Source organism: Phocoena phocoena, chromosome 1, assembly GCF_963924675.1.
Source record: "Phocoena phocoena chromosome 1, mPhoPho1.1, whole genome shotgun sequence".
Taxonomy (NCBI): domain Eukaryota; kingdom Metazoa; phylum Chordata; class Mammalia; order Artiodactyla; family Phocoenidae; genus Phocoena; species Phocoena phocoena.
In genome coordinates this window covers 108,945,499-108,972,698 of record NC_089219.1, presented here as the reverse complement: position 1 = coordinate 108,972,698, position 27,200 = coordinate 108,945,499, and the positions used below count along the sequence as shown (strand labels likewise).

Genomic DNA, 27,200 nt, shown 5'->3' with positions numbered 1-27,200 from the left:
CACTTTTGAAAGATAGTTTTGCCAGATATAGAATTCATGGTTGACAGGTTTGTTGTTTTTTTTTCTTTTAGCACTTTGAATATATCAGCTCATTGTCTTCTGGCCTCCAACGTTTCTGATGAGAAATTTGTTGATAATCTTATTGAGCATCTCTCGTATGGGACAAGTGGCTTATTTTCTGTTGCTTTCAAGGTCTCTCTTTGTCTTTGACTTTCAACAGTTTGATTTTAATGTGACTCAGTGTGTGTCTCTTTGAGTTCATCCTATTTGGAGTTCATTGAGCTTTTGGATATTTATATGTATATCTTTCATCAAACTTGGGAAGTTTTTGGCCATTATTTCTTCAAATAATCTCTCTGCCCCTTTTGCTTTCTCTTCTGGAAGGCCCAAAATGTATACGTTGGTTCACTTTTGTTGATATCCCACAGTTCCCTAGGATCTGTTCATTATTCTTCAATCTTTTTTCTTTCTGTTCCTCAGACTCAATAATTTCAAGTTGTCCTGTCTCCAAGTTTGTTAATTCTTTTGTCTGCTCAAATCTGCCTTTGAATCCCTCTAGTAAATTTTTTAATTTCAGTTATTATACTTTCAGCTCTAGAATTCCTTTTTGATTTCTTTTTAAGTTTTCAACCTCTTTACTGATATTTCCATTTTGTTCATACATCATTTTCCTGACTTTCTCCACATCTTCCTTTAGTTCTTTGGGAATCTTTAAGATAGTTGTTTTAAAGTCTTTGTCTACTAGGTCTGCCATCTGGTCTTTCTGGGCAGTTTCTGTCTTTTTTTTTTTTCCTTTGAGTCAGCATACTGAACTGTTTATATGTCTTACGTGTTTTGTTTTGTTTTGTTTTGTTTTGGCGGTACGCAGGCCTCTCACCACTGTGGCCTCTCCTGTTGCGGAGCACAGGCCCCGGACGTGCAGGCCCAGCGGCCATGGCTCACAGGCCCAGCCGCTCCGTGGCATGCAGGATCCTCCTGAACCGGGGCACAAACCTGCGTCCTCTGCATTGGCAGGGGGGCTCTCAACCACTGCGCCACCAGGGAAGCCCGTCTTATGATTTTTTTGACTGAAAATTAGACATTTGAATCTAATGATATGGTAACTCTGGAAATCAGATTATGCCCCTTACCCAGAGTTTGCTGGGGTTTTTTATTTTTTCAGATTTATTTAGGTATAACTGACAAAATTGTAAAATATTTAAAGTATACAACATGATGATTTGATATATGTATACACTGCGATAAGATTCCCCCCATCATGTTAATTAACACATCCATCACCTAACATATATTTACCTTTGTGTGTGTGTGAGAGAGAACATTTATGATCTATTCTCTTAGCAGATTTCAATTGTACAATACAGTGTTATCAGATACACATCACCATATATAAAATAAACAAGTATTTACTGTAACAGTGCAGGGAACTATATTCAGCATCTGTAATAACCTATAATAGGAAAGAATCAGAAAAAAAGAATATATCTATCTATATCTATATCAATCTATCTAACCGAATCACTTTGTTGTATACCTGAAACTAACACAATATTGTAAATCAACTCTACTTAAAAAAAAAAAAAAAAAAGTAGGTAGCAATACAGTGTTATCAACTATAGTCACCACGTTGTACATTAGACCCTCAAACCTTATTCATCGTGTAACTGAAAATTTGTACCCTTTTACCAACCTCTCCCTATTTCCCCCCACCCCCCCAGTCCCTGGCAAACATTTTTCTACTTTCTGTTTCTAGGAGCTCAGTTTTTTTAGATTTTACATTAAGTGATACTATACAATGTTTGGCTTTCTTTCTGGCTTATTTCACCTCCAGGTGAAATATCTCCAGTGCATAATGCCCTCCAGATTCTTCCATGTTGTCACAATGACAGGATTTCTGTCTTTTTAAAGACTGAGTAAAATTTTTTTTCTTGATCCATTTATCCATTGATGGATACTTATATTGTTTCTATACTTTGGCTACTGTGAAAAGTGCTGCAATAAACATGACAATACAGATATCTCTTTGAAATAATGATTTTTTTCCTTTGGATGTACACCCAGAAACGGGATTGTTAGATCATATGGTAGTTCTATTTTTAATTTCTTGAGAAACCTCCATATTGTTTTCCATAGTGGCTATACCACTTTACATTCCCACCAAGTGTACAAAGTTTCCCTTTTATCCACATTCTTGCTAGCATTTGTTATCTCTTATCTTTTTGATAATACCATCCTAACAGGTATGAAGCATTATCTTATTGTGGTTTTGATTTGTATTTCCCTGATGATTAGTGATGTTGAGCACCTTTTCCTATACCTGTTGGTCACTTATATGTTTTCTTTGGAAAAATGTCTGTTCCGGTCCTTTGCCCATTTTTAAATTGGGTATTTGGTTTTTTGCTGTTGAGTTATTAATATGTGTGTTCCTTGTGTATTTTAGATATTAATCACTTATTGGATATGTGGTTTGTAAATATTTTCTCCCATTCCATGTGTTGCTTTTTCATTTTATTGATGGTTTCCTTTGCTGTGCAGAAGCTTTTTAGTTTGATATAGTTCTGCTTGTTGATTTTTTTGCTTTTGTTGCTTGTACTTTTGGTGTCAAGTCCAAAAACAACATTGTCAAGACCAATGTCAAAGAGCTTACCCTCTGTTTTCTTCTTGTAGTTTTACTGTTTCAGAAGTTACAGTCAAGTCTTTAATCCATTTTGAGTTGATTTTTGTGTATGGTGTAATGCTTTTTTTTTTAATTGTTGTAGGCTATTTTTGTGCTGAGGATCAGCCTAAAGTGTAAAATTAAGGTCTTCTCAAGTCTTTTCTGCCTTTCCTTGGGCATCTACAATAACCTTCTAATTTCCCCTGTGTATGTAGTTACTTTTGAATGTCCTAGTCTTTGGTATCTGGCTCCAAAAAGAGGGGAAAAGAAAATGAAGAGGAGGGAAAAGGCATAAGCCCTTTAAATCACCTGGAAGTCACCAGAAGGGGAAAGGCTTGCAGCAACCAGGGAGGTTACAATAATGGCCTCTGTGTCTGCACCTCCATGATCAGAATGCAGATCCCTGATATCTGATATTTGGAGGACAGAGTCCTTATTGCCCACCCTAACTCCTAGTAAGGGGCATGTAAGCTGCTCTAAGAACACATGCATGGCTGCCTGCCATGGGGTGAGGGAATGGGAGATGGGTAGCCTCTGCTAAACTAAGATTTGAAATTGACTGGAATTAACTGTAATTTATGATCCACGTCTTCCCCTGGAAGTTGCAAGCCTTCAATAGCCTCCAGAGTTCCGAAATAGTTATGTCAGACAGATTCTACTGATACAGTTGTTGTCTAGGTGGGAAGACAAATTTCTGGTGCTTCTTACTCTGCAACTTCCCAGAATCCCCACATTTGTTTTTTATATATTCCTACCATGTTACCGTCCCCATAGTTTGTTTTAATTTAAATTCTACATTTCCTTTCAAATCCTATCACAAATCAAACAGTGATCTTTGCATTCTCTAAATTCCCTTGCATTTATCATACATCTCAATGTGCTTAGTTACTGCATTTTCTAATTTTCTTATAGGCAGTGTTTAAAGACACAGGCTTTGGGGGCTTCCCTGGTGGTGCAGTGGTTAAGAATCCGCCTGCCAGTGCAGGGGACATGGGTTCGAGCCCTGGTCCGGGAAGATCCCACATGCCGTGGGGCAACTAAGCCCGTGCGCTACAACTACTGAGCCTGTGCTCTAGAGCCCACGAGCCACAACTACTGAGCCCACACACCACAACTACTGAGCCCGCATGCCTGGAGCCCGTGCTCCACAACAAGAGAAGCCACTGCAATGAGAAGCCCATGCACCACAACGAAGAGTAGTAGCCCCCACTCGCTGCAACTAGAGAAAGCCTGCATGCAGCAACGAAGACCCAATGTGGCCAAAAATAAATAAATAAATTTATTTAAAAAAAACAAAACAAAACACAGGCTTTGGAAGCAGACATAGCTACATTAAAATGCAAAGTCTACCACTTACTAAATATTTGACTTGGCCTCAGTTTCCACATTATTTCCTTATACTCATTTTATAGAGATAATAATATTACTTCATAGTGCTATTGTAAGAATTAAATGACTTCTATAAAATGTTTAAATCAGCCTGACACATATAAATACTCAATAAATAATAACCAAACTGAATTGAAATAAGTCAGTCAAAAGATACTGTATGATCTCACTTATATGAAGAATTAAAAAAAAAAAAACACATAGACACATAGCACAGATTGATGGTTGCTAGAGGTAGGGATTGGGGGTGGGTAGGTGAAATGAGTGAAGGTAATCAAAAAGGTACAAACTTCCAGTTATAAATAAGTCCTGGAGATGTAATCTTTGGCATGATACCTATAGTTAATAATACTGTATTGTATATATTAAAGTTGCTGAGAGAGTAGATATTAAAAGTTCTCATCACAAGAAAAAATTTGTAATTAACTATGTTTGATGATGGATGTTAAGTAGATTTATTGTGAGAATCATTTCACAATATATACATATATAGAATAATGTTGTACACCTGAAACTAATATGAAGTTATATGTCAGTTATATCAATAAAAAATAATAATAGCCATATAAATTTATAATTTAAAAATTGAGAAGTAAAGGAATAAAGATGGGAGAAGGCATAGGAGAAATATTAACTTTTATTTTTTATAGTGAGAAGTCAATTAGATGTTGTCTAATATTGAAACATTTACTTTAAACAAAAAACTCAACCTCTTAATCTATTTTCTTAACCTTAGAAATGAGTCTTTTAGGAAAATCTCATGTAATAAGGAAATGTTTGCAGTTCAGTAATTCCTTCAGTTTCAGTTCATTTTCTTTTTATGTTAAATTTAAGTATAATTATATTTATTACATTTTACTTTAAAAATAGCACATGTAGGGCTTCCCTGGTGGTGCAGTGGTTGGGAGTCCGCCTGCCGATGCAGGGGACGCGGGTTCGTGCCCTGGTGCGGGAGGATCCCACGTGCCTCGGAGTGGCTGGACCCGTGAGCCATGGCCGCTGAGCCTGTGCGTCTGGAGCCTGTGCTCTGCAACGGGAGAAGCCACAACAGTGAGAGGCCTGCGTACCGCAAAAAAAAAAAAAAAAAAGTAGCACATGTAGTATGATTTACTCCATTTTTAAAAATGTTGAGTGTAATGTTACTTGAATTTGACATAAAAGGGAAATTGAGGTTAAACTGAATATTGCTTTTCTTCAAAACAAGATATCACTTACTAAAAGGCCCCACTAAGGTTAAAAAAGAGCTTATGAAAAAAATAAGACTATGTGTGGACCTTGTTTGGCTCCTAGTTCAAACAAACCAGGTATTCTAAAAATGCATTAAATAATTGATGGAATTTGAATGCTTACTGAATACTTGATAATATTAAGGAATTATTAATTTTTTTTTGGCGGTACATGGGCCTCTCACTGTTGTGGCCTCTCCCGTTGCGGAGCACAGGCCCCAGACGCGCAGGCTCAGCGGCCATGGCTCACGGGCCCAGCCGCTCCGCAGCATGTGGGATCTTCCCAGACCGGGGCACAAACCCGTGTCCCCTGCATCGGCAGGCGGACTCTCAACCACTGCGCCACCAGGGAAGCCCCTATTAATTTTTTTTAGGTGTGAAGTATTGCATTTTTTTCCCTTCATCTCTTGGGGAAAGTATTGTAATATTTTATGGATGATATGTTACAGCAACTGGGATTTGCACTGAAATAATCTGGAGTTGGGGTGAGAGGTATAGATGAAAGATTGTACTGGTAGCTATTGAAGCTAGATGATGGATACATAGAGGTTAATAATCTCTATAGTTTGTGTATGTTTGGAAATGTTAAACCAAAAATGTGTTTAGAAAATGGTGTTGGGGTCATGTTTTCTTAAACCACATGATTCCAATTTAGGCAATATCCTATTGACTCCCTGTTATGAAAGATTAAGAAATTACCTCTTTCACAGTTTCTTTTACTTCTACTTCCCAATATTTTGTGAAAATTTATAATGTATATGTTCTGTTCCATAATTTACACAAAGCTGTTCTATGAAGGGAAGCCCCACAACTGGGGTGGGGGGAGAAGCAGATGGGAAAATTGGTGGGTATGAGAGAAGATATGTGTATTGCATATATAAAGAAAAATCTGGTTTTACATATACCAAAATGATAATAGGATGATAGAATTATGAGCAATTTTTATTTTATTTTTTATGATTCTTTTTTTCTTTCCATATTTTCTAAAATATATGTATATTACTTTTTAATCAGGGAGAAAAGATCTATTTGAAGACAAAAGATATATCTGCATTTACCTAGCTTGGCTCTTCTGAGGTTTGAACATACCATAAATGCCTTTATGTGTTTCTAAATCTATTTTAAATCATTTGAGGAGTTGTAGGGAAGTAGATTTAGCACCTTAGACACATTTTCAGATTTTTTACTCCCCCTTTTCAACTTTCTTTGGATGGTGTATAGCAATGAAAATTCCATTTTCTCATAAGTAACAGATTGTGGGAAAAGAAAGGCATGTAAGTTACTGTTACTGTTTTTGGTGCTAACAATCATTTAAACATTTTTTAGAATAAAAAATTGAGGACAGTTTTACTGGCCAAAATGAGATTTAAAGCTTATGTAGGAATATTCAAAGATTACCAGTTGCTTTCCTTTATTTTGTATTTCCTTTTCACTGACAAGGCATTTCCATGTTGTTTTTATTTTCTGAACTTTTGATAGTGGTTTTTATTTTAAAAAGGGTGCAGGGAGAGTTCCCTGATGGCCTAGTGATTAGGATTCCTGGCTTTTGCGGCGTGAGAAATTGTATCCATTTGTCTAGGTTTATAATCCATTCTTCCCAATCATGCTGAAATCATCTGTTAAACCAGAATAACATCCAGGTCACAGTTCCTTATTCTCCATTATGATTAAGCAGAGTGAGCTTTTATTAATGCTTAATCTCTTTTCTAAAATGTCTCTTTTGACATGGATGAACCTAGTGACTGTCATACACAGTGAAGTAAGTCAGAAAGAGAAAAACAAATATCATATATTAATGCATGTATTTGGAATCTTAAAAAGGTGGTATAGATGATCTTATTTACAAAGCAGAAATAGAGACACAGACCTAGAGAACAAATGTACGGATACCAAGGTGGAAGGTGGGGGGATGAATTGGGAGATTGGGATTGACATATAGTGTAGCACAGGGAACTCTACTCAGTGCTCTGTGGTGACCTAAATGAGAAGGAAATCCAAAAAAAAAGAGGGGATATATGTATACGTATAGCTGATTCACTTTGCTGAACAGTATAAGCTAATACAATATTGTGAAGCAACTATACTCCAATAAAAATAAATAAATAAAATGTCTCTTTTGGCTCTGTGGACATAGAAATATTAATTGGAGTTAGAATGAATCACATTAATTTATGAAAGAGGAATTTAGATCAAATCCTGGAAGCCACTCTTTTTATAGAGCACTTCAAAGGAAAATAGTAAATTAACTCTTCTTAAAGGAATTTTTTAGAGGAAAAAAATGAAATAAAATTCGTTTTGCTTGTAAAACTTTTTTTTTTCTTGTATAAGTTTTGATAACACTGGAGATCATCATGCAGACATTGGGCTTTGGAACTGGGCATATAGAAAAGGCTTCAAGAAGACACAGTAAAATTCTTTCTCTCATGGAAAGTGAAGCAATTTTTATGTTGAATCTTCAGATTTGGTCGGGGAGAAAGATTTTTTTTTCAGTGTAGATAATTTGGAAAAATTAGAAAACCACTTTTTTGGTTGGTTGTAGACATTATTTTACATAATTGTGATAATCCTGAATATACAATTATGTATTTGCCTGTTTTTCATTCAAATTTATCATAAGGATTTTCGAACTATATTTTTAAAATCTCCTTTTAATGATGCTTTAAGTTTCTTTGCTTTCTTTCCTCTTTTTACCCCAAGCAGGCAATTTTAAGATCTTTAACCTTCATTGTTGTTTTATGGTGTGTCTATAAAGAGGTTTGAATACTTCACTAGGCAGAAATTCAGTGCAAAGTGTTGACTGTCTGAATTTATTGAAATCTTATTGTCCAACCTTTTACAAGAATAAAATAGCATTATCAAAAATTTCTATATGTAATCCTTGACTCAAAATTTTCTTCTAGGAATTTATTCAACAGAAATATACATACAAATGAATTTCTTTATAGCATTTTTTTTATAATGGCAAAAAATTGTAAACAACCGATACATACATCAGTAAGGACTTGGGTAGATAAACTATAGTGCATTTAGGGGCTTCCCTCGTGGAGCAGTTTTTGAGAATCTGCCTGCCAATGAAGGGGACACAGGTTCGAGCCATGGTCCAGGAAGATCCCACATACCATGGAGCAACTAAGCCCGTGCGCCACAACTGCTGAGCCTGCGCTCTAGAGCCTGCGAGCCCCAACTGCTGAAGTCCGTGCACCTTGAGCCCGTGCTCCGCAACAGGAGAAGCCACCACAGTGAGAAGCCCACGCACCGCAACGAAGAGTAGCCCGCGCTCACCGCAACTAGAGAAAGCCCAGAGGCAGCAACAAAGACCCAACGCAGCCAAAAATAAATAAATAAATTTACTAATAAAAACAAAAAGCTATAGTGCATCTAAAATGCAGTACTGGGCTTCCCTGGTGGTGCAGTGGTAGAGAGTCCGCCTGCCAATGCAGGGGACACAGGTTCGTGCCCTGGTCCGCGAAGATACCACATGCCGCGGAGTGGCTGGGCCCGTGAGCCATGGCCGCTGAGCCTGCGTGTCCGGAGCCTGTGCTCCACAGAGGGAGAGGCCACAACAGTGAGAGGCCCACGTACCGCAAAAAAAATTTTTTAAGTTAAAAAAAATAAAAATTAAAATGCAATACTGTGCAGTCATAACAATGATTGACGTAGCTCTGTGTTTAGTGTTGTGGAAAGATATCCAAAATAATGACTAAGTGGAAAAGTTGCCACTCAATATGATCTTATTTCTGTATGTAATATTAACAAATATATAATAGACTATGTATGTAAAATCTAGAAGATATCCACTAAACTGTTATGTGGAGGTGATAAGATTATAGGAGACTTTTACTTTCTAAATATACATTTCTAAAATATGATCTTTTCTTTTTTTTTTTGACAATCATCTATTACGTTTATAATCAAGACAAAAAAATCTACTATCCAAAGATCTCATTCTGCCAATTCTCCAATAGTCTCTGTTGGTCATGAAGTAGTGTGCAATTTTGGTATTTTTAGTAGATCCTAAAATTTTTCTTTTTCTCTTTTCCCTCATGTATATAGCCTTTGGTAATTAAATCTAATGTCTGAATGGTGAATTTCAGTATACATGTGCTAGATCATCCTGCATACTAAAGCAGTGGCCCTTTAACACAGCATCTTTATTATAGATGGTTTGAGAATTTACCAGGACAGCTCCATATATTTAGAGCAAAATGGACTTACAGTTATAATCATTTTTAAAACTCTTCATGTGTATTTTTATACTTTTTTCTATTATGGCATATGATTCAAGAAAAAGAAAGTTAAAAAACATTTGAAGAGTTTTATATAATATGAGATACTATTATGGGAAAGGGTGTTATTGAAAAGCATACAGTTTATACATCCTGGTCTCCATTGCTTCTTTTTTTTTTTTTTAATTCATTTTTGGCTACCTTGGGTCTTCATTGCTGTGCACGGGCTTTCTCTAGTTGCAGCAGGTGGGGGCTACTCTTCCTAGCAGTGCGCCGGCTTCTCATTGTGGTGGCTTCTCTTGTTGCAGAGCACAAGCTCTAGGCGTGTGGGCTTCAGTAGTTGTGGCACGCGGGCTCAGGGATTCTCATTTATGGTTCTGTTGACAACCTGACATCATTGTTACTGAAACAGAAGTTATATGGTCAGGCAGAAATGAAAAAACAAGAAAAACTTTCCTCTAATTGCTTTAATACTGGCTGAAATGTTTGCACACCTGTTGAGATTCATAAAGTCATCAGGATTATATAAAAGTTATGCCTAAGTATATTATATATTATAAAGTAAAGGTATAGTTTAACCTTAATGAGGCAGCTAACTTGTATAAACCAAGTATTAATTGGGAAATAAAAGGCTTACTCCCTCCTTAAAGAGGAGTTACAAGTATTACTCCTGAAGTAGCCACGAGGCAGGCAGTGGAGAGAATTAATCCCAGGTTTTAGTCTAAGATCAGGCCCTCAGGAAATTTGGATATGTCTAGGGATGCTTATGATTCAAGCTGACCTTTTGCCAGGTTAACATATTTACTCTCAATCATAAATTTATGCTTTCAAAAAACATTTATTGAGAAATACTGTATATCAGTCATATACTCTCTCCCTAAGGAAGTTATAGTCTACTGAGGACAAGCAGTTGGTTGCAGTGTGATATAATAAATGATAGGGGAGAAGTAGACACACACACATACACCCAGGTGAGGAATCTAACCCAAAGGATGGAGTGGAGGGAAAGTTAATGTTGGAGAAGGTGACATGGAAGATGTGACCCTTGTACTCAATCCTTAAGAACAAGGAGGAGTTGAGTAAAGAAGAGTATTGGTTCTTCTAGACAGAGAGAACTGTGTGTGCAAAGGCCAGTAGGCAAAAATGATGCATTAAGAGTACTTAAAATGGTTCCAGAAAGCTGGGGCATAGTGTTCTAGGGGAAAGAAGCCAGAGAGAGACTAGTAAGCAGCCTCCTGATTTAAGAGCTATTACTAAAAAATTTGGATTTGACTGGGAGGAGCATTTGAAAGATTTTTAAGCAGAAGGGAAGGGAGTTATATGATTAGCTTTGAGCTTAAAGATTATCCTGGCTGTGGGGAAAATGTAATTAGAAGACCTCTACTTCTGGCAGTGTAGTGGTAAGACTTAATTTTTAATGTATTGTTGGGCCTTTGGAATGGAAAGGAAATCTTCAGAGCCCCCAAACAAACACCAAAATTAAAATCCTAGACTTGAGCAAAAAACAAACATGAAAACCAGATTGCTCTGGGGCAAATTACCAGATCAGTACAGAGATTCAGCAATTAGGTGGTCATGAATAAACTTTTGGGTTGAAATAAAATGTAGAAGCTAGGTTTAAATGTGTCCCTGTTGTGTGGCAGTCTCCCAGTCCACCATGCCTTACTCTCAGCAGAAGCAAGTGCAGATCTTCCTCTCTAGAGGAAAATATCCTCAATTTAGGCCTCCAGAATCTCGTAGATTCAAAAAAAATTAAATATGGACCTCTTAATCAAATATCATCAAACATACAAAGAAAAATACACGTGAGAAAGAATCAGCAGAAATAACAAATAATAAAGGACCTTAGATATTAAAATGATCAACCAATATGAAGTATCTATGATATTTTTAAAGAAATATAAGAATCACAAAATGAACAAGAAGAAATGATCACAAATGACCAGGCAAATGTGAAAAATAACTAAATAAAACTTTTAGAGATGAAAAATAGTTGAAATCAAAATCTTAGGGATAGTTTAACATATTAAATATAAATGGAGAGAGTAAATTAGAAGCCAGATATGAACTAACTCTTGTGAATTCAATTTAGAGACAAAGGAAATGGAAAATATAAAGGAGAGATTAAAAGACATGGAGGTTAGACTAAGAAAGATTGAAAGAAAGAAAAAAGGAAATGAAGGAAAGCCAAAATTCTTAGAGATAAGAATTGAGAATTTTTGAGAAGTAAAAAATGAACGTACAGGGCTTCCCTGGTGGCGCAGTGGTTGAGAGTCCGCCTGCCGATGCAGGGGACACGGGTTTGTGCCCCGGTCCGGGAGGATCCCACATGCTGCGGAGCGCCTGGGCCTGTGAGCCATGGCCGCTAGGCCTGCGCGTCCGGAGCCTGTGCTCCGCAACGGGAGAGGCCACAACAGTGAGAGCCCCGCGTACCGCAAAAAAAAAAAATGAACGTACAGACACAGGAAGCATATTACCAAATAGGATGCGTAAGTTCACACACAGTCTTGTTGTAGTCAAACTGCAAAACACCAAGAGAGAAGACCTTAAAGGACCAAAGAAAAAAGACAAATCGCCTACCACAATCAATAAGAGTGATAGATTTCTCACTGTAACAGTGGAATTTAGGAGGGCATAATATCTTCAATATTATAAAGAGAAAACTATCAACCTAGAATTTTATGTCCAGAGAAGCAGTATTTTAAAAACAATGGTAAAATAAAGACATTTCATATAAACAAAACAGAGTTTGTCTCCAACAGACTTTCATTTAAGGAAATTCTACTTTAGGAGGAAGGAAAATGGTACCAGAAAGGAGGTCTGAGATGCACGAAGGAATGGTCAGCAAAGAATTTGGTAAGCAACCGAGTAAATCTAAACAAGGGCTACCTGTATAAAATAACGATGATGCTAATAATGATGTCTAATTTGTGAGGTTAAAAAAAAGATAAAATATTGGCAAACTAGGAGAGTGATTAATATATTGATTTGTTTTAAAAATAAATTCGATCTTGTATGAATTTTAAATGATCATGCATGTTAAAATTTCAAAAATAACTTCCTAAAGAAAAGTGAATGTACAACTTCCAAATCAATAAAGTGGAAAACTGGAATTTTTAAAAGATGTTTTTTAATTCTTTGCCACCACTTAGCTTTGTGACCTCTATCATATTACATAACCTCCATAAGCCTTAGTTTCCTCATCTTTAAAATGTGGATAATAGTAATACCTCCCTTATAAGATTGTTGTGAAGATGTAATCATATAATGCATGCACAAAAGCTTAGCACAAATCTACTACATAATAAGTGTTCAATAAATATTAGACATTACTGTTATTACTAGTGACTTAGTCTTGGTGATGCTTTAAAGCCATGCTAGAATCTGCCAACATCACACCCACCTTCTCTCCAGTGAGAGGGAACGCTACACACAAAGATAGCTAAAGAGTGTTAAACAGTTCTGATAACACTGATGGGTCTTCCTTGTGTTAATCATAGCTCCTTGTTCAGAACCTTCAGAATTTAATATTGCCTTCCAATAAAAAGTTCAGAGCATCAAGGCTTTCCACAGCCTAGCCCAACCAACTTGATCTCATGAGTTCTCTTTAAATTCTTGAGTTAAATCTGTAAACATATTTGAGGTCTGCTTCCTTGACACTTTTACTTGGAACGCCCTTTTGAAGAATAGGTAAAATTTGGATGACTTCCTTCATCTGGAAAATCCACCTTCTCTGCTAAATTCAACCTATTCTTCAAACCCTAGCTCAAGTCCCATAAGAGTTTCTGACTACTCTAGCCCAAAAGTGATTTATAATTTGAAAAACTATCATCTAAACCAAACTTCCGGGACTTCCCTGGTGATGCAGCGGTTAAGAATCCACCTGCCAGTGCAGGGGACACGGGTTCGAGCCCTGGTCAGGGAAGATTCCACATGCTTTGGAGCAACTAAACCCGTGCGCCACAACTACTGAGTCTGCACTCTAGAGCCTGCAAGCCACAACTACTGAGTCTGCATTCTAGAGCCCGCAAGCCACAACTACTGAGCCTGCGTGCCGCAACTACTGAAGCCCACATGCCTAGACCCCATGCTTCACAGCAAGAGAAGCCACTGCAATGACAAGCCCACACACCACAACGAAGAGCAGCCCCCGCTTGCTGCAACTAGAGAAAGCCTGTGTGCAGCAACAAAGACCCAATGCCACCAATAAATAAATAAATAAATTGATTAATTAAAAATAAATAAACAATCCAAATTTCCTATAGTGATTTATGCCTGTCTCTTCTACTCCATTTTTGGTTGAGCTTTTATTTAAATTTTATATTATCACAGAAAATTTTCCTGGAGTTTGCATGGTTTACATTTTCAGCTCCTTAAGACAGTGGCTATTAACTATATACCTTTGTATTCCCTATAGTTCCTAGGGAAGAGAAACTAACATTTAAGTGCCTATGATATGCCAGGTACTATACTAAATGGTTTCTTGTATATATCTCACTTATTCCTCACAATAAACTTATGAAGATAGATATCAGTGCCCCCATTTTACAGATGAGGACATTGCACTTGAGAAAGGCTAAGTAACATACCCACGGCATTTAACTAGTCAGTGGCAGAGCTGACTACACCACCCATCAAAATAGCTTGCAAATAATACATGTCTTGGAGGCGTAAAAGGCTCAAATGATTTATACATTTTTCTACTTGACCTATTTGTATCCCACTCTGAAATTTAGAGTGTCATGGAAACAGATTTCAAAGAAACCAAAAGTCTTCTCAAAAATTAAAATTTGGCATGCCAATTGTTAACTAACAGCCAAACCACAGGAATTCACGAAGACCTTGAAGTTAGACAGAAAGTCATACTTTGGGGTAGGGGGGTTAGATTAAGGGACTTAAAGAGATTTTTTTCATTTATTTTATACGTTGCCTTGAGTTCATGTAATGTGAAGTGAAATGAATCACACAACAAAGTGGACCATTCTTTGGGTGCTTACCGCAAGTCCATATCCCTTTCAGAACATTCTTTCTCTTCTCTTTTCCCCTTTCCTAGGGTTACACATCTTTCTGGAATGACTGCATATCATCTGGCCTGCGAGGGGGCATCCTGATAGAGCTGGCCATGCGAGGTCGAATCTATCTAGAACCCCCCACCATGCGTAAGAAGCGACTACTAGACAGAAAGGTAGAGCGTCCTCTGCGAACATCCTCTTATGAAAGGGCAGATATCAACAGTCCATTTTGGATGAATAGGAAGATTTGAGTAGTGAGACAATATAAATATTACTTATTCAGTTGTCCCATTGTCTAGCAGGTTTAATTATCCTGTAGCAGGGAAAGAAATCCAAGTATCCATGGTCAAAAGAGTTATAAGAAATTCATGATTTTGTCTTCCATTTTTATGCAGAAAAATCACATTTAGAATGGTGTTGATTATTTTTCTCTATATATCTGTACCTATAATATTATGAAATAGAGTATTGTATATGAAGAGGCAAACATGTGCGTCAGGTGCAGTCTTTACTTAACTCTGGTCATCCTCAGATAACCATTCAGTTTCCCTCCTTCCAAGTATTTTGCAAGTTCTCTCTAGCCTATGAGGTATACCGCTCTCTCCATTTTCTTACTACTCATTTTTTCCACTCACAACTTCACTGTCATACTCAGCAGTTTACTGAAACTACATTCTTAGGTGTCACCAGCTAATTTTCAGGCTTCAATTTATTTTTCTCTTTTAACCTATATGTGGTGTTCAACACTTTTGACTACCTCTTACGTGAAACTTTCTGTTCTTTTAAAAAAATATTTATTTATTTTTATTTGGCTGCGTCGGGTCTTAGTTGCAGCATGCGGGATCCTCATTGCAGCATGCGGGCTTCTCTAGTTGTGGCGCATGGGCTTCTCTCTAGTTGTGGCATGTGGGCTCAGTAGTTGCAGTGCACGGGCTTAATTGCCCCACAGCATGTGGGATCTTAGTTCCACGACCGGGGATCAAACCTGCATCCCCTTTATTGGAAGGTAGATTCTTAACCACTGGACCGCTAGGAAAGTCCCATCTGTTCTTGACCTTTGTTATATTACATCCCCTGGCTTCTCTGGCTGTACCCTATTTCCTTTACTTTTCCATTCCTTAACATCTAAGTCTCAGTTTGTATCACTTTGTATAACTTTTGGAGATATCATTTACTTTTACAGCTTCATCTATCACCCCCATGATATATTAACTCCCAAATTTCTAGGCCTGTCTTCTTTTTCCACCCCCAGGAACATAGTTAAGTATTGTCCAGACATTTCAACTTGGCTATCCCATGTCAGTTAAAACCAAACTTCATCAACTTTTCCTGACTTTCCTATCTTTATTAATTGTTTCACAAGTTGGTTTTCCAGGCTCAAAGAGTTATTGAATCTTTTCTCCATTATCATTTATATCCAGTTTGTCATTGGGGCCCACTTCAAATGTTTTTTTATCTCCCTATTATCACCCCATACTAGATTTTAAATTTCTGAGGACAGAGAAAATATGTTATGCTGCTTTGCATTTCCTATGACTTAACCAATAATATATGTATAGCATATTGAATAACTTTAATTTGAATGAAGTATATCAACCAGGGTCTCTTGTTTCTTCTTTTCTGAAAGGTACTACTAAAGTCAGACAGCCCAACGGGTGATGTTTTACTGGATGAAACTCTCAAACACATCAAAGCAACTGAACCCACAGAAACTGTCCAAACATGGATAGAGCTACTCACTGGTAAGATGACTCAGAATGATTTAAAAATCCCACATTTTATAATTTTTATCCTACTCTTAAGGTTGGGAGAAGAAGTATAGAAGGTCAGGGTGCTGCGTAAGATATATATGCTTCACTGTTTAACTGTACTAATGAAGGACACAAAAGACATGATTAATCAGTACGTAAAGTTTTCCAGAGCTTCATCTTACCTCTGTCCACCTCATAAGCTCACAAGAAATTTTTTAACAACCATGTTGATGTATAATTCACATCCCATACAGATGACCCATTTAAAGTATACAATTAAATGGATTTTAGTGTATTCACACAATTGTGCAACCATCATCACAAACTAAGTTTAGAACATTTTCATCATCCCCAAAATAAACCCCATACTCATTAGCAGTTTTCCCCACATTTCCCCAACCCTCCTGCCCAGCTACAGGCAACCACTAATCTACATTCTATCTCTGTAGATTTGCCTATTCTGGATATTCCATATAAATGAAATCATACAACTTATGGTTTTTTGTGACTAACTTCTGAGGATAATATTTTCAAGGTTCATCCATGTTGTGGCATGTATTAGCACTTCATTCCTTTTTTTCTCAAGGGCAAGTTCAAAAAATTTAATATGAATAATCAAGCCTAAGGCATAATATTTTAGGAGAATATTCCACAGGGCACTTTGAGATCACAGCCAGTGTCACCTTCTGGAACAGTTTTGTTTTTTTTGGCGGTACGCGGGCCTCTCACTGCCACGGCCTCTCCCGTTGCGCAGCACAGGCTCCGGATGCGCAGGCTCAGCGGCCATGGCTCACAGGCCCAGCCGCTCCGCGGCATGTGGGATCTTCCCGGACCGGGGCACGAACCCGTGTCCCCTGCATCGGCAGGCGGACTCTCAACCACTGCGCCACCAGGGAAGACCTGGAACAATTTTTTTAACTGAAGTTTTTATTGAGACATTTGTATATTCACATGCAGTTGCAAGAAATAGTACAGAAAGATCCCTTTATATGCTTTGTCCAGAATCCCCCACTGGTAACATTTCTCAAAATTTTAAAATATGACAACCAGGATACTGAAATTGATACAATCCACCAATCTTATTAGAATTTCCCCCCCCGCCTTTTTTTATTTTTGGCCACACTGCATAGCATGCAGAATCTTAGTTCCCCAACCAAGGATCAAACTTGTGCCCCCTGCAATGGAAGTGCAGAGTCTTAACCACCGGACCACCAGGGAAGTCCCAAGAATTTCTCGTTTTAATTTGACTCCTTTTTATTGCCAAATAATATTTCATTGTATGGTTATACAACTTTAATTACTTATTCATCAGTTGATGAATTAAGTTATTTCCACTTTTTGGCTATTATGAATAGTGCTGCTATGAACATTCATAGACAAGTTTTTGTGTGGACATGTTTTAACTTTGGGGGGGTATATAGTTAACTTTTTATTGTGGTAAAATATACATATTTATTATCTTAATCATAAGTGTGCAATTCAGTGACATTAAATACAGGCACAGTGTTATATAACCATCACTTCTCTCTACACTCAAAGCTTTCATATCATTGCAAACACCCCTCTTCCTCCCTCCCCTCATTCCATCTACTTTCTGTCTCTGAATTTGCCTGTACTAAGTAACTCATATAAGTGGAATCATATAATATTCTCCTTCTATGTCTGGCTTATTTCACTAAGCATGTTTTCAAGATCCATTCATTTTGTAGCATACATCAAAATCTCATTCCTTTTTATGGTTGAATAATATTCCACTGTATGCGTATACCACATTTTGTTCATTTCATCTGTTGATGTACACTTGGGTGTTTCCATCTTTTGGCTATTGTGGATAATGCTCCTGGGAACATTTTTGTACATTTATCTGTTCAAGTCACTGCTTTCCATTCTTTTGGATGTATATCTTGGAGTAGAATTACTGGGTATGTGATAGTTCAATGTTTTGAGAAACCACCAAACTTTTTCTACAGAGGCTGCACTCTTTTACATTCTTACCAGCCAAGTGTGAAGGTTGCAGTTTCTCCACATCCTCATCAGCACTTTTTATATTCTAATTTTTGTTTTGTTTTGTTTTGTTTTTAATTATAGCCATCCTAGTAGGTGTGAAGTGGTATCTCACTGTGGTTTTGATTTGCATTTCCCTAATGATTAATGATGTTGAGCATCTTTTCATGGACCATTTATATATCTTCTTTGGAGAAATGTCTATTCAAGTACTTTGCCCATTTTTGAATTGGCTTCTGTTGTTGTTTTTGAGTTTTAGAAGCTCTTTCTATATTCTAGATAGTAATCCCTTATCAGATATATGATTTGCAAATATTTTCTCTCATTCTGTTATTTCTTCGTTTTATTGATAATAACTCTTGATGTACAAAATTTCTTAATTTTGATGAAGTCCAACTTATCTACTTGTTGCCTGTACTTTTGGTGTCATATCCATGAAATCTTTGCCAAATCTAATGTCATAAAGATTTTCCCCAGTGCTTTATTCTAAGAGTTTTATAGTTTTAGTTCTTAAATTTGGTTCTTTGATCCATTTTTACTTAATTTTTGTGTATGATGTAAGGTAAAGGTTCAGCTTCATTCTTTTGCATGTGGATATGCAGTTTCTCAGAACCATTTGTTAAAAATACTGTTCTTTCCCCCTTGAATGGTGTTGGCAGCCTTGTTGAAAAGTCAGTTGACCATATCTGTGAGGGTTTATTTCTGGGCTCTCTATTCTATTGCATTAATCTGTATGTTTGTCCTTATGCCAGTACCATACTGTTTTACTTACTGTAGCTTGGTAGTAAGTTTTGAAGTTGGGAAAGTATGAGTCCACTAACTTTATTCTTCTTTTTCAAGTTATTTTGGCTGTTCTGGGTCCCTTGCAATTCCATATGAATTTGAGGATCAGCTTTTCCACTTCTGTGGAAAAGACTGTTAGAATTTGATAGGGATTGTATTGAACCTGTAGATCTCTTCAGGTGGTATTGCCATTTTAACAGTGTTAAGTCTTCCTGTCCATTAAAAGAAGCTCAGTCTGTCTTTCCATTATTTATGTGTTCTTTAATTTCTTTCAGCAATGTTTTTCAGTGTACAAATCTTCCACCTCCCTGGTTAGACTTATTCCTAAATATTTAATTTTCTTAGACACTATTAAGAAAGCAAATGAGATTGCTTTCTTAATTTTATTTTCAGATTATTCATTTCTGATATATAGAAATAACTGATTTTTTGTGTGTTCATCTTGTACCCTGCAACTTAGCTGAGTTTATTAGCTCTAGTAGCTTTTTGTGTACTTTGGGGGATTTTCTATCTGCAAACAGAGATAGTTTTAGTTTTTCCTTTACAATTTAGATGCCTTTAATTTTTTCTTTCTTGTCTACTAGCTCTGGCCAGAACTTCCAGTAAATTGTTGAATAGCAGTGGTGAAAGCAGGCGTCCTTGTCTTTCTTGTTCCTTGACCTTTGGGGGATCTTTTACAATTAGCTTTGAGGTTTTCATAAATACTCTTTATCATGTTGAGGAATTTTTCTTTTACTCCTAGTTTCCTAGAAGTTTTTATCATGAAATGGTGTTTGTTTTTCTCAAGTTGCTTTTCTGAGTCAAGTGAGATGATCATGTGGGGTTTTTTTTCATTCTGTTAAATGATGTATTACATTGTTTGACTTTTTATTGAGTTAAAATTGGCATAAACATTATATTAATTTCAGGTGTACATCATATTGACTCAATATTTGTACATATTATGAAATGATCACCACAATAATTCTAGTTAGTATCCATCATCACACATAGGTAGTTTTTTTTTTCTTGTGTGAGAACTTTTTTAAAAATATATTTATTTATTTGGTTGCACCGGGTCTTAGTTGCAGCACGCGGGATCTTCATTGCTGCATTCAGGATCTTCATTGCGGCATACGGGACCTTTTAGTTGTGGCAAGTAGGATCTTTAGTTGTGGCATGTGGGATCTAGTTCTCCAACCAGGGATCGAACCTGGGCCCCCTGTGTTGGGAGCATGGAGTCTTAACCACTGGACCACCAGGGAAGTCCTGAGAACTTTTAAGATCTGTTTTCTTGGAACTTTCAAATATATAATACAGTGTTATTAACTATAGTCACCATGCTGTACATTACATCCCCAGGATTTATTTATTTTATAACTAGAATTTTGTATCTTTTGATCTCCTTCACCCATTCTGGCATTCTCCCCCTCCCTGCCCCTAGCAACTACCAATCTGTTCTCTGTAGCTATGATTTTGGAATTTTTTGTTTTTGTTTTACATTCCACATACAAGTGAGATCATAATAGTATTTGTCTTTCTCTGTCTGACTTTTTTTTTTATAGATTTATACAGGCATTCAGCCTCACTTATTTATTTTATTTTATTTTATTTTTAAAAAAATATTTATTTATTTATTTGGTTGTGCCGGGTCTTTGTTGCAGCAGGTAGGCTCCTTAGTTGCAGCTCACAGCCTCCTTAGTTGCAGCAGGAGGACTCCTTAGTTGCGGCTCACAGGCTCATTAGTTGTGGCAGGCAGGCTCCTTAGTTGCAGCTCAAGGGCTCCTTAGTTGCAGCATGTAACTCTTAGTTGTGGCATGCATGTGGGATCTAGTTCCCTGACCAGGGATTGAACCCAGGCCCCCTGCGTTGGGAGCACGGAGTCTTCACCACTGTACCACCAGGGAAGTCCCTCTGTCTGACTTACTTCACTTAGCATAATGCCCTCAAGGTCCATCCAGGTTGTCATGAATGGCAAGATTTCCTGTTTTTTATGGTTGAATAATATTCTGTTGTATGTATATGTGTGCATATATGTATGTGTGTGGTGTGTGTATATACATATACCACATTTTCTTTATCCATTCATCCATAATTGATACTTAAGTCGCTTCCATGTCTTGGCTATTATAAATAATGCTGCAGTGAACATGGGGTGCATATATCTTTTCAATTCTACTCAGAAGTAGAATTACTAGATTATATGATAGTTGTAATTTTAAGTTTTTGAGAAACCTCTATACTGTTTTCTTTTTTTTTAATTAAAAAAATTTTTTTTAATTATTTTTTTGGCTACATTGGGTCTTCATTGCTGCACGTGGGCTTTCTCTAGTTGTGGTGAGTGGGAGCTACTTTTCATTGCAGTGCGTGGACTTCTCATTGCAGTGGCTTCTCTTGTGGAGCATGGGCTCTAGGCGCACAGGCTTCAGTAGTTGTGGCATGCGGGCTCAGTAATTGTGGCTCATGGGCTGTAGAGCACAGGCTCAATAGTTGTGGCGCATGGGCTTAGGTGCTCTGCGGCATGTGGGATCTTCCCAGACCAGGGATTAAACCATGTCCCCTGCATTGGCAGGTGGATTCTCAACCACTGCACCACCAGGGAAGTCCTATACTGTTTTCTGTAGTGACTGGGCCAATTTACATTTTCACTAACAGTACACAAGGGTTCTCTTTTCTCTATATCCTCACCAACAGTTGTTATTCTTGGTCTTTTTAATATTAGCCATCTTAACAAATGTGGAATGATATCACACTATGGTTTTGATTTGCATTTCCTTGATGATTAGTGATGTTGAGCGCATTTTCATGTGTCTTTTGGCCATTTGTGTGTCTTTAGAAAAATGTCTATTCAGGTCCTCAGCCCATTTGATTTTCTGTTACATTCCTGGGATAAATTTTACTTAATCAAGGTGAATAATCATTTTATTATGCTGTTGGATTCAATTTGCTAATATTTTATTAAGAATTTTGCATCTATATTCATAGGACTTATTAGTCTGTAACTTTCTTTTCTTGTGATGTATTTTTTTAATTTATTAATTTATTATTATTTTTTGGCTGCATTGGGTCTTTGTTGCTGTGCGCCGGCTTTCTCTAGTTATGTCGAGTGGGGGCTACTCCTCATTGCGATTCACAGGCTTCTCATTGCGGTGGCTTCTCTTGTTGTGGAGCACAGGCTCTAGGCGCACAGGCTTCAGTAGTTGTGGCACACGGACTCGGTAGTTGTGGCTCACGAGCTGGGCTTAGTTGCTCCGCCGCACGTGGAATCTTCCCAGACCAGGGCTCAAACCCATGTCCCCCTGCATTGACAGGCAGATTCTTAACCACTGTGCCACCAGTGAAGTCCTCTTGTGATGTCTTTATCTGGCTTTAGTATCAGGATAATCCTTGCCTCACAGAATGAGTTAGGAGGCATTCCCTCTTCAGTTTTTTGGAAGACTTTGAGAAGGATTTGTGTTAATTCTTGTTTAAATGTTAGGTAGAATTCACTGATGAAGCCATCTGGTCCAGGATTTTTCTTTTTGGGGAGGTTTTTGATTACTGATTTCATCTTTTTTTTTTTTTTTGTGGTACGTGGGCCTCTCACTGTTGTGGCCTCTCCCGTTACGGAGCACAGGCTTTGGACGCGCAGGATCAGCGGCCATGGCTCACGGGCCCAGCCGCTCCGTGGCACGTGGGATCTTCCCGGACCGGGGCACGAACCCATGTCCCCTGCATCAGCAGGCGGACTCTCAACCACTGCGCCACCAGGGAAGCCCTGATTTCATCTTTTTACTTGCTATAAATCTGTTGAAATTTTCTATTTCTTCATCAGTCAGTTTAGATAATTTGAGTGTTTCAGGGAATTTGTCCATTTCTTCTAGGTTATATAATTTGTTGGCTTACCATTATTCATAGTATTCTCTTGTAATCCTTTTTTTAATCTTTGCAAGGTCAGTTGTAATGTCCCCACTTTAATTTCTCATTTTAGTTGTTTGTTTCTTTTCTCTTTTTCTTTGGCAGTCTACCTAAAAGTTTGTGAATTTTGTTGATCTTTTCAAAAAACCAACTCTTTGTTTCTTTGGTCTTCTTTGTTGTTTTTCTGATCTCTCTTTTTGTTCATCTCTTCTCTAATCTTTATTTCGTTCCTTCTGTTAGCTTTGGGTTTACTTTGCTCTTCTTTTTCTAGTCCATTAAAGTGTAAAGTTAGGTGATTGATTTGAGACTTACTTTTTTAATTTAGGCATTTACAGCTATAAATTTCCCTCTGAGCACTGCTTTCACTATATCCCATACATTTTAGTGCATTGTGTTTTCATCCATTTCTAAGTATTTTCTAATTTCCCTTGTAATTTCTTCTTTGACCCATTGGTTGTTTAAGCTTGTTTAATTTACACATATAGGCAAATTTTCATTTTCCCTCTTTTACTTATTTCTAATTTCATCCCATTGTTGTCAGAGAAGATACTTTGTATGTATCTTTTGAAATCTATTGAGATTTATTTTATGGCCTAACAAGTGGTCTGTCCTGGAGAATGTGCCATGTACACTTGAGAAGAATGTGTATTCTGCTGTTAGGTGGAGTGTTCTGTATATGTCTGTTAGGCTTAGTGAGTTTATTATGCTGTTGAATCTTCTATTTTTTAATTATTTTCAGTCTACTTGATCTAAGTCTCATTGAAAACAGGGTGTTATAAAACTGTCTACTTCTGACTGTTCTGCCCATTTTGCTTCATATATTTTGAGCCTGTTCTTAGGAGTGTAAATATTTATACTTGTTATATCTTCTTGTTGTACTGAACGTTTTATTAATATATAATGTCTTTCTCTGTCTCTCTTACCTTACATAATTTTAAATCTATTTTGTCCAAAATTAGTATAGCCACCCCTGCTGTCTTTTGGTTACTATTTGAATGGAATATCTTTTTCCATCCATTCACTTTCAACCTATCTGTGTCCTTTGATCTAAAGTGAATCTCTCATAGACAGCATATAATTGGATTATGTTTTTTAACCCATTCTGCCAATTTTTTCTTATTATTAAATAGTTTAATCCATTTACATTTAAAGTAATTACTGATAAGGAGACAGTCAATTCTGCCATTTTGCTATTTGTTTTCTTTTTTTAATTAAAAAATTTTTTAAACTAATTTTTTTATTTATTTTATTTTTGGCTGCATTTGGTCTTCATTGCTGCACACAGGCTTTCTTTAGTTGTGGAGTGGGGGCTACTCTTCGTTGTGGCACATGAGCTTCTCATTGCAGTGGCTTCTCTTGTGGAGCATGGGCTCTAGGCCCACGGGCTTCAATAGTTGTGGCACACGGGCTCAGTAGTTGTGGCTCGCAGGCTCTAGAGTGCAGGCTCAGTAGTTGCGGCACATGGGCTTAGTTGCTCCACAGCATGTGGGATTTTCCCAGACCAGGGCATGAACCTGTGTCCCCTGCATTGGCAGGCGCATTCTTAACCACTGCGCCACCAGGGAAGTCCCATTTTTTTTGTTTTTTCCTTCAGCCTCGCCACACAGCTTTCAGGATCTTAGTTCCCTGACCAGGGATTGAACCCACACCCTTGGCAGTAAAAGCACAGAGTCCTAACCACTGGACCACCAGGAAATTCCCTACATAGTGTTTATTATATGTTGCTAGATTTGTTTGCTAGTATTTTGTTGAGCATTTTTGTACCTATATTCATAAGGGATATTGGTCTATAGTTTTCTTATGAAGTCTGTCTCCTTTTACTATCAGAGTAATACTGTGTAGACTAAGGAAGTGTTCCCTCCTCTTCCTCTTCTTTTTTTTTAAGCATTTGTGAAGGATTGGCATTAATTCTTCATTAACGTTTGGTAGAATTACCAGTAAAGCCATCTTGACCACACTTTTCTTTGTGGGAAGTTTTAAAGTTACTATTCAATCTATTTACTTGTTATATATTCTAACTCTCTCTTTCTTGTTGAGTTGGTTTAGGTAATTTCTGCATTTCAAAGAATTTGTCCATTCTTCTAGGTTGTCTAATTTGTTGGCATCCTGTTTTTCATAGTATTTCCTTATAATTCTTTTTATTTTTGTAAGGTCAGTAGTGATGTCTCCTCTTTCACTCCTAATTTTAGTAATTTTGAGTCTTCTCTCTTTTCTCCTTGGTCACTCTAGGTTTGTCCTTTTTTTTATCTTTTCATTGAACCAAGTTTTGATTTGATTTTCTCTGTTTCCTCTCTAATCTTTATTATTTCCTTTCTCCTGCTTGCTTTGGGTTTAGTATGATCTTCTTTTTCTAGTTTTTTAAGATAGAATGTTAGGTTATTGATTTGACATCTACTTTTCTAATATAGCATTTGGATCATAAATTTCCCTCTTCGTACTGCTTTAAGCTGCATCCCATAAGTTTTGGTATGTTGTGGGGTTTCTTTCATTCAACTCAAAAGTATTTTTTAAATTTTCCTTGTGATTTCTTCTTTGACTCATTGGTTCTTTCAGATTGTGTTGTGTAATTTCCACATATTTTTTAATTTCCCAAATTTCCTTCTGTTACTAATTTCTAGTTTAATTCCATTGTGATTGGATAGCATACTTTGTATGTTTTCAGTCCTTTTAAATTTATTAAGGTTTGTTTTATGGCCTGGCATATGGTCTATCCTGGAGAATGTTTCATGTGCACTTAAGAAGAATGTACATTCTACTGTTATAGGGTAGAATATTCTATAGATGTCTTCTTAGGTCTAGTTGGTTTATAATGTTGTTCAAGCCTTCTATTTATTTTTCCCATAGGTGAGACCTGGAACCCTTTCAAATTACAGTACCAGCTGAGAAATGTAAGAGAGAGAATTGCAAAGAACCTAGTAGAGAAGGGTATTCTAACCACTGAGAAGCAGAATTTCCTTCTATTTGACATGACTACTCACCCAGTGACCAATACAACAGAGAAGCAGCGACTAGTGAAAAAGCTTCAAGACAGTGTCCTAGAGCGGTGGGTAAATGACCCTCAGCGTATGGACAAGCGAACACTAGCACTACTGGTGCTAGCCCACTCCTCTGACGTGCTAGAGAATGTCTTCTCCTCTCTGACAGATGACAAGTATGATGTGGCAATGAATCGGGCCAAGGACTTAGTGGAACTGGACCCTGAGGTAGAGGGGACAAAGCACAGTGCCACAGAGATGATCTGGGCTGTGCTGGCAGCCTTCAATAAATCCTAAAGTCAGCAGGTGGGTTTCTCCTTTTCCCTTACTGGCCAGTGACTGTCAGAGACACCATCAACAAGCTTTGTGTGATGAGATGTTTTCCATCATGTTTTTTCCTTCTCTTGAATCAAACTCGTTATTTGGGGAGAGCAACTTCAAGGCTCCTGTATAGACCTTGACTATTATAAGCAGACTTTATTTTTCCCTATACTGCCACTCCAGAGGTGAATAAACTGGGTGAACCAGCACACACCCAATAAATAAACATTTTCTCTCATTTCTTGGTTTACTTCCATCTAGTGTGCTTTTGCATTAGCAGGAATATCTAAGTGAGATTTGGATTTCTGTAGCCACAGAATGTGAATGAGATGTAGAGCAAACCATTTATCATATTTTTAAAATTTTATTTTCCATTTTAAATATATGTTTTCAGTCTGTCTCTCAGGCTCTGCTAAGTAATATAGCTTGTTGAAGTAACCATCTCTTTGAATAAGGGGCAATGGAAACAAAACTAATTTTTGGAGCATATGGTCTCTGGGATATAAATGCGTGTCTCATTTTTCCTTTTCTAACCTAATGAGAATATTCCAAATGTGATTACCTGGTTCTCACAGTCCTAGAACCAGAAATATATTCTCTACTCTCTCTCAGCATTATCCTACTCCATCATTCATTAGAACAGAAGTCTAAATGAAAAAAATGTATCTCTCAACCACCTCCTTCAAGCAGTCAGCAATACAATTTGCAAAGGGAGGTGGCATCAGAATTTCCTGTCTTTAGCACATGACTATCCTGATTCCTCCTGACTACTTTAAATGTCCCTACTCTGATTGAATCTAGGGAGTTGTAAATTTCAATTGCAGAAAGCAGCATCCTGAGTCCAGACAATATATCTAAATTCTAGATCTTCTTGTTCCCTATTTTGGCTTCCTACATAAATTGATAGATTCTGTCTATATTTAAGGGTTCTGGAGGTAGTTTTATCTATATTTAATCCACAGATACCCTTCTAGTCATTAG

The 27,200-nt window shown here is 37.2% G+C and overlaps 1 protein-coding gene across 1 annotated transcript in view; it reads left to right on the top strand.

The window, feature by feature from the left end:
* GOLPH3L (golgi phosphoprotein 3 like) overlaps positions 1-26,706 on the top strand; it is a 33,979-nt gene extending 7,273 nt beyond the window's left edge. The window contains exons 2-4 of the mRNA XM_065888332.1: positions 14,551-14,682; positions 16,137-16,251; positions 25,768-26,706. Of these exons, the coding sequence (XP_065744404.1) occupies positions 14,551-14,682; positions 16,137-16,251; positions 25,768-26,195 (675 nt within the window). The 3' untranslated portion in view covers positions 26,196-26,706. The remainder of the gene's footprint in view (positions 1-14,550; positions 14,683-16,136; positions 16,252-25,767) is intronic.
* The last annotated feature ends 494 nt before the right edge of the window (positions 26,707-27,200 follow it).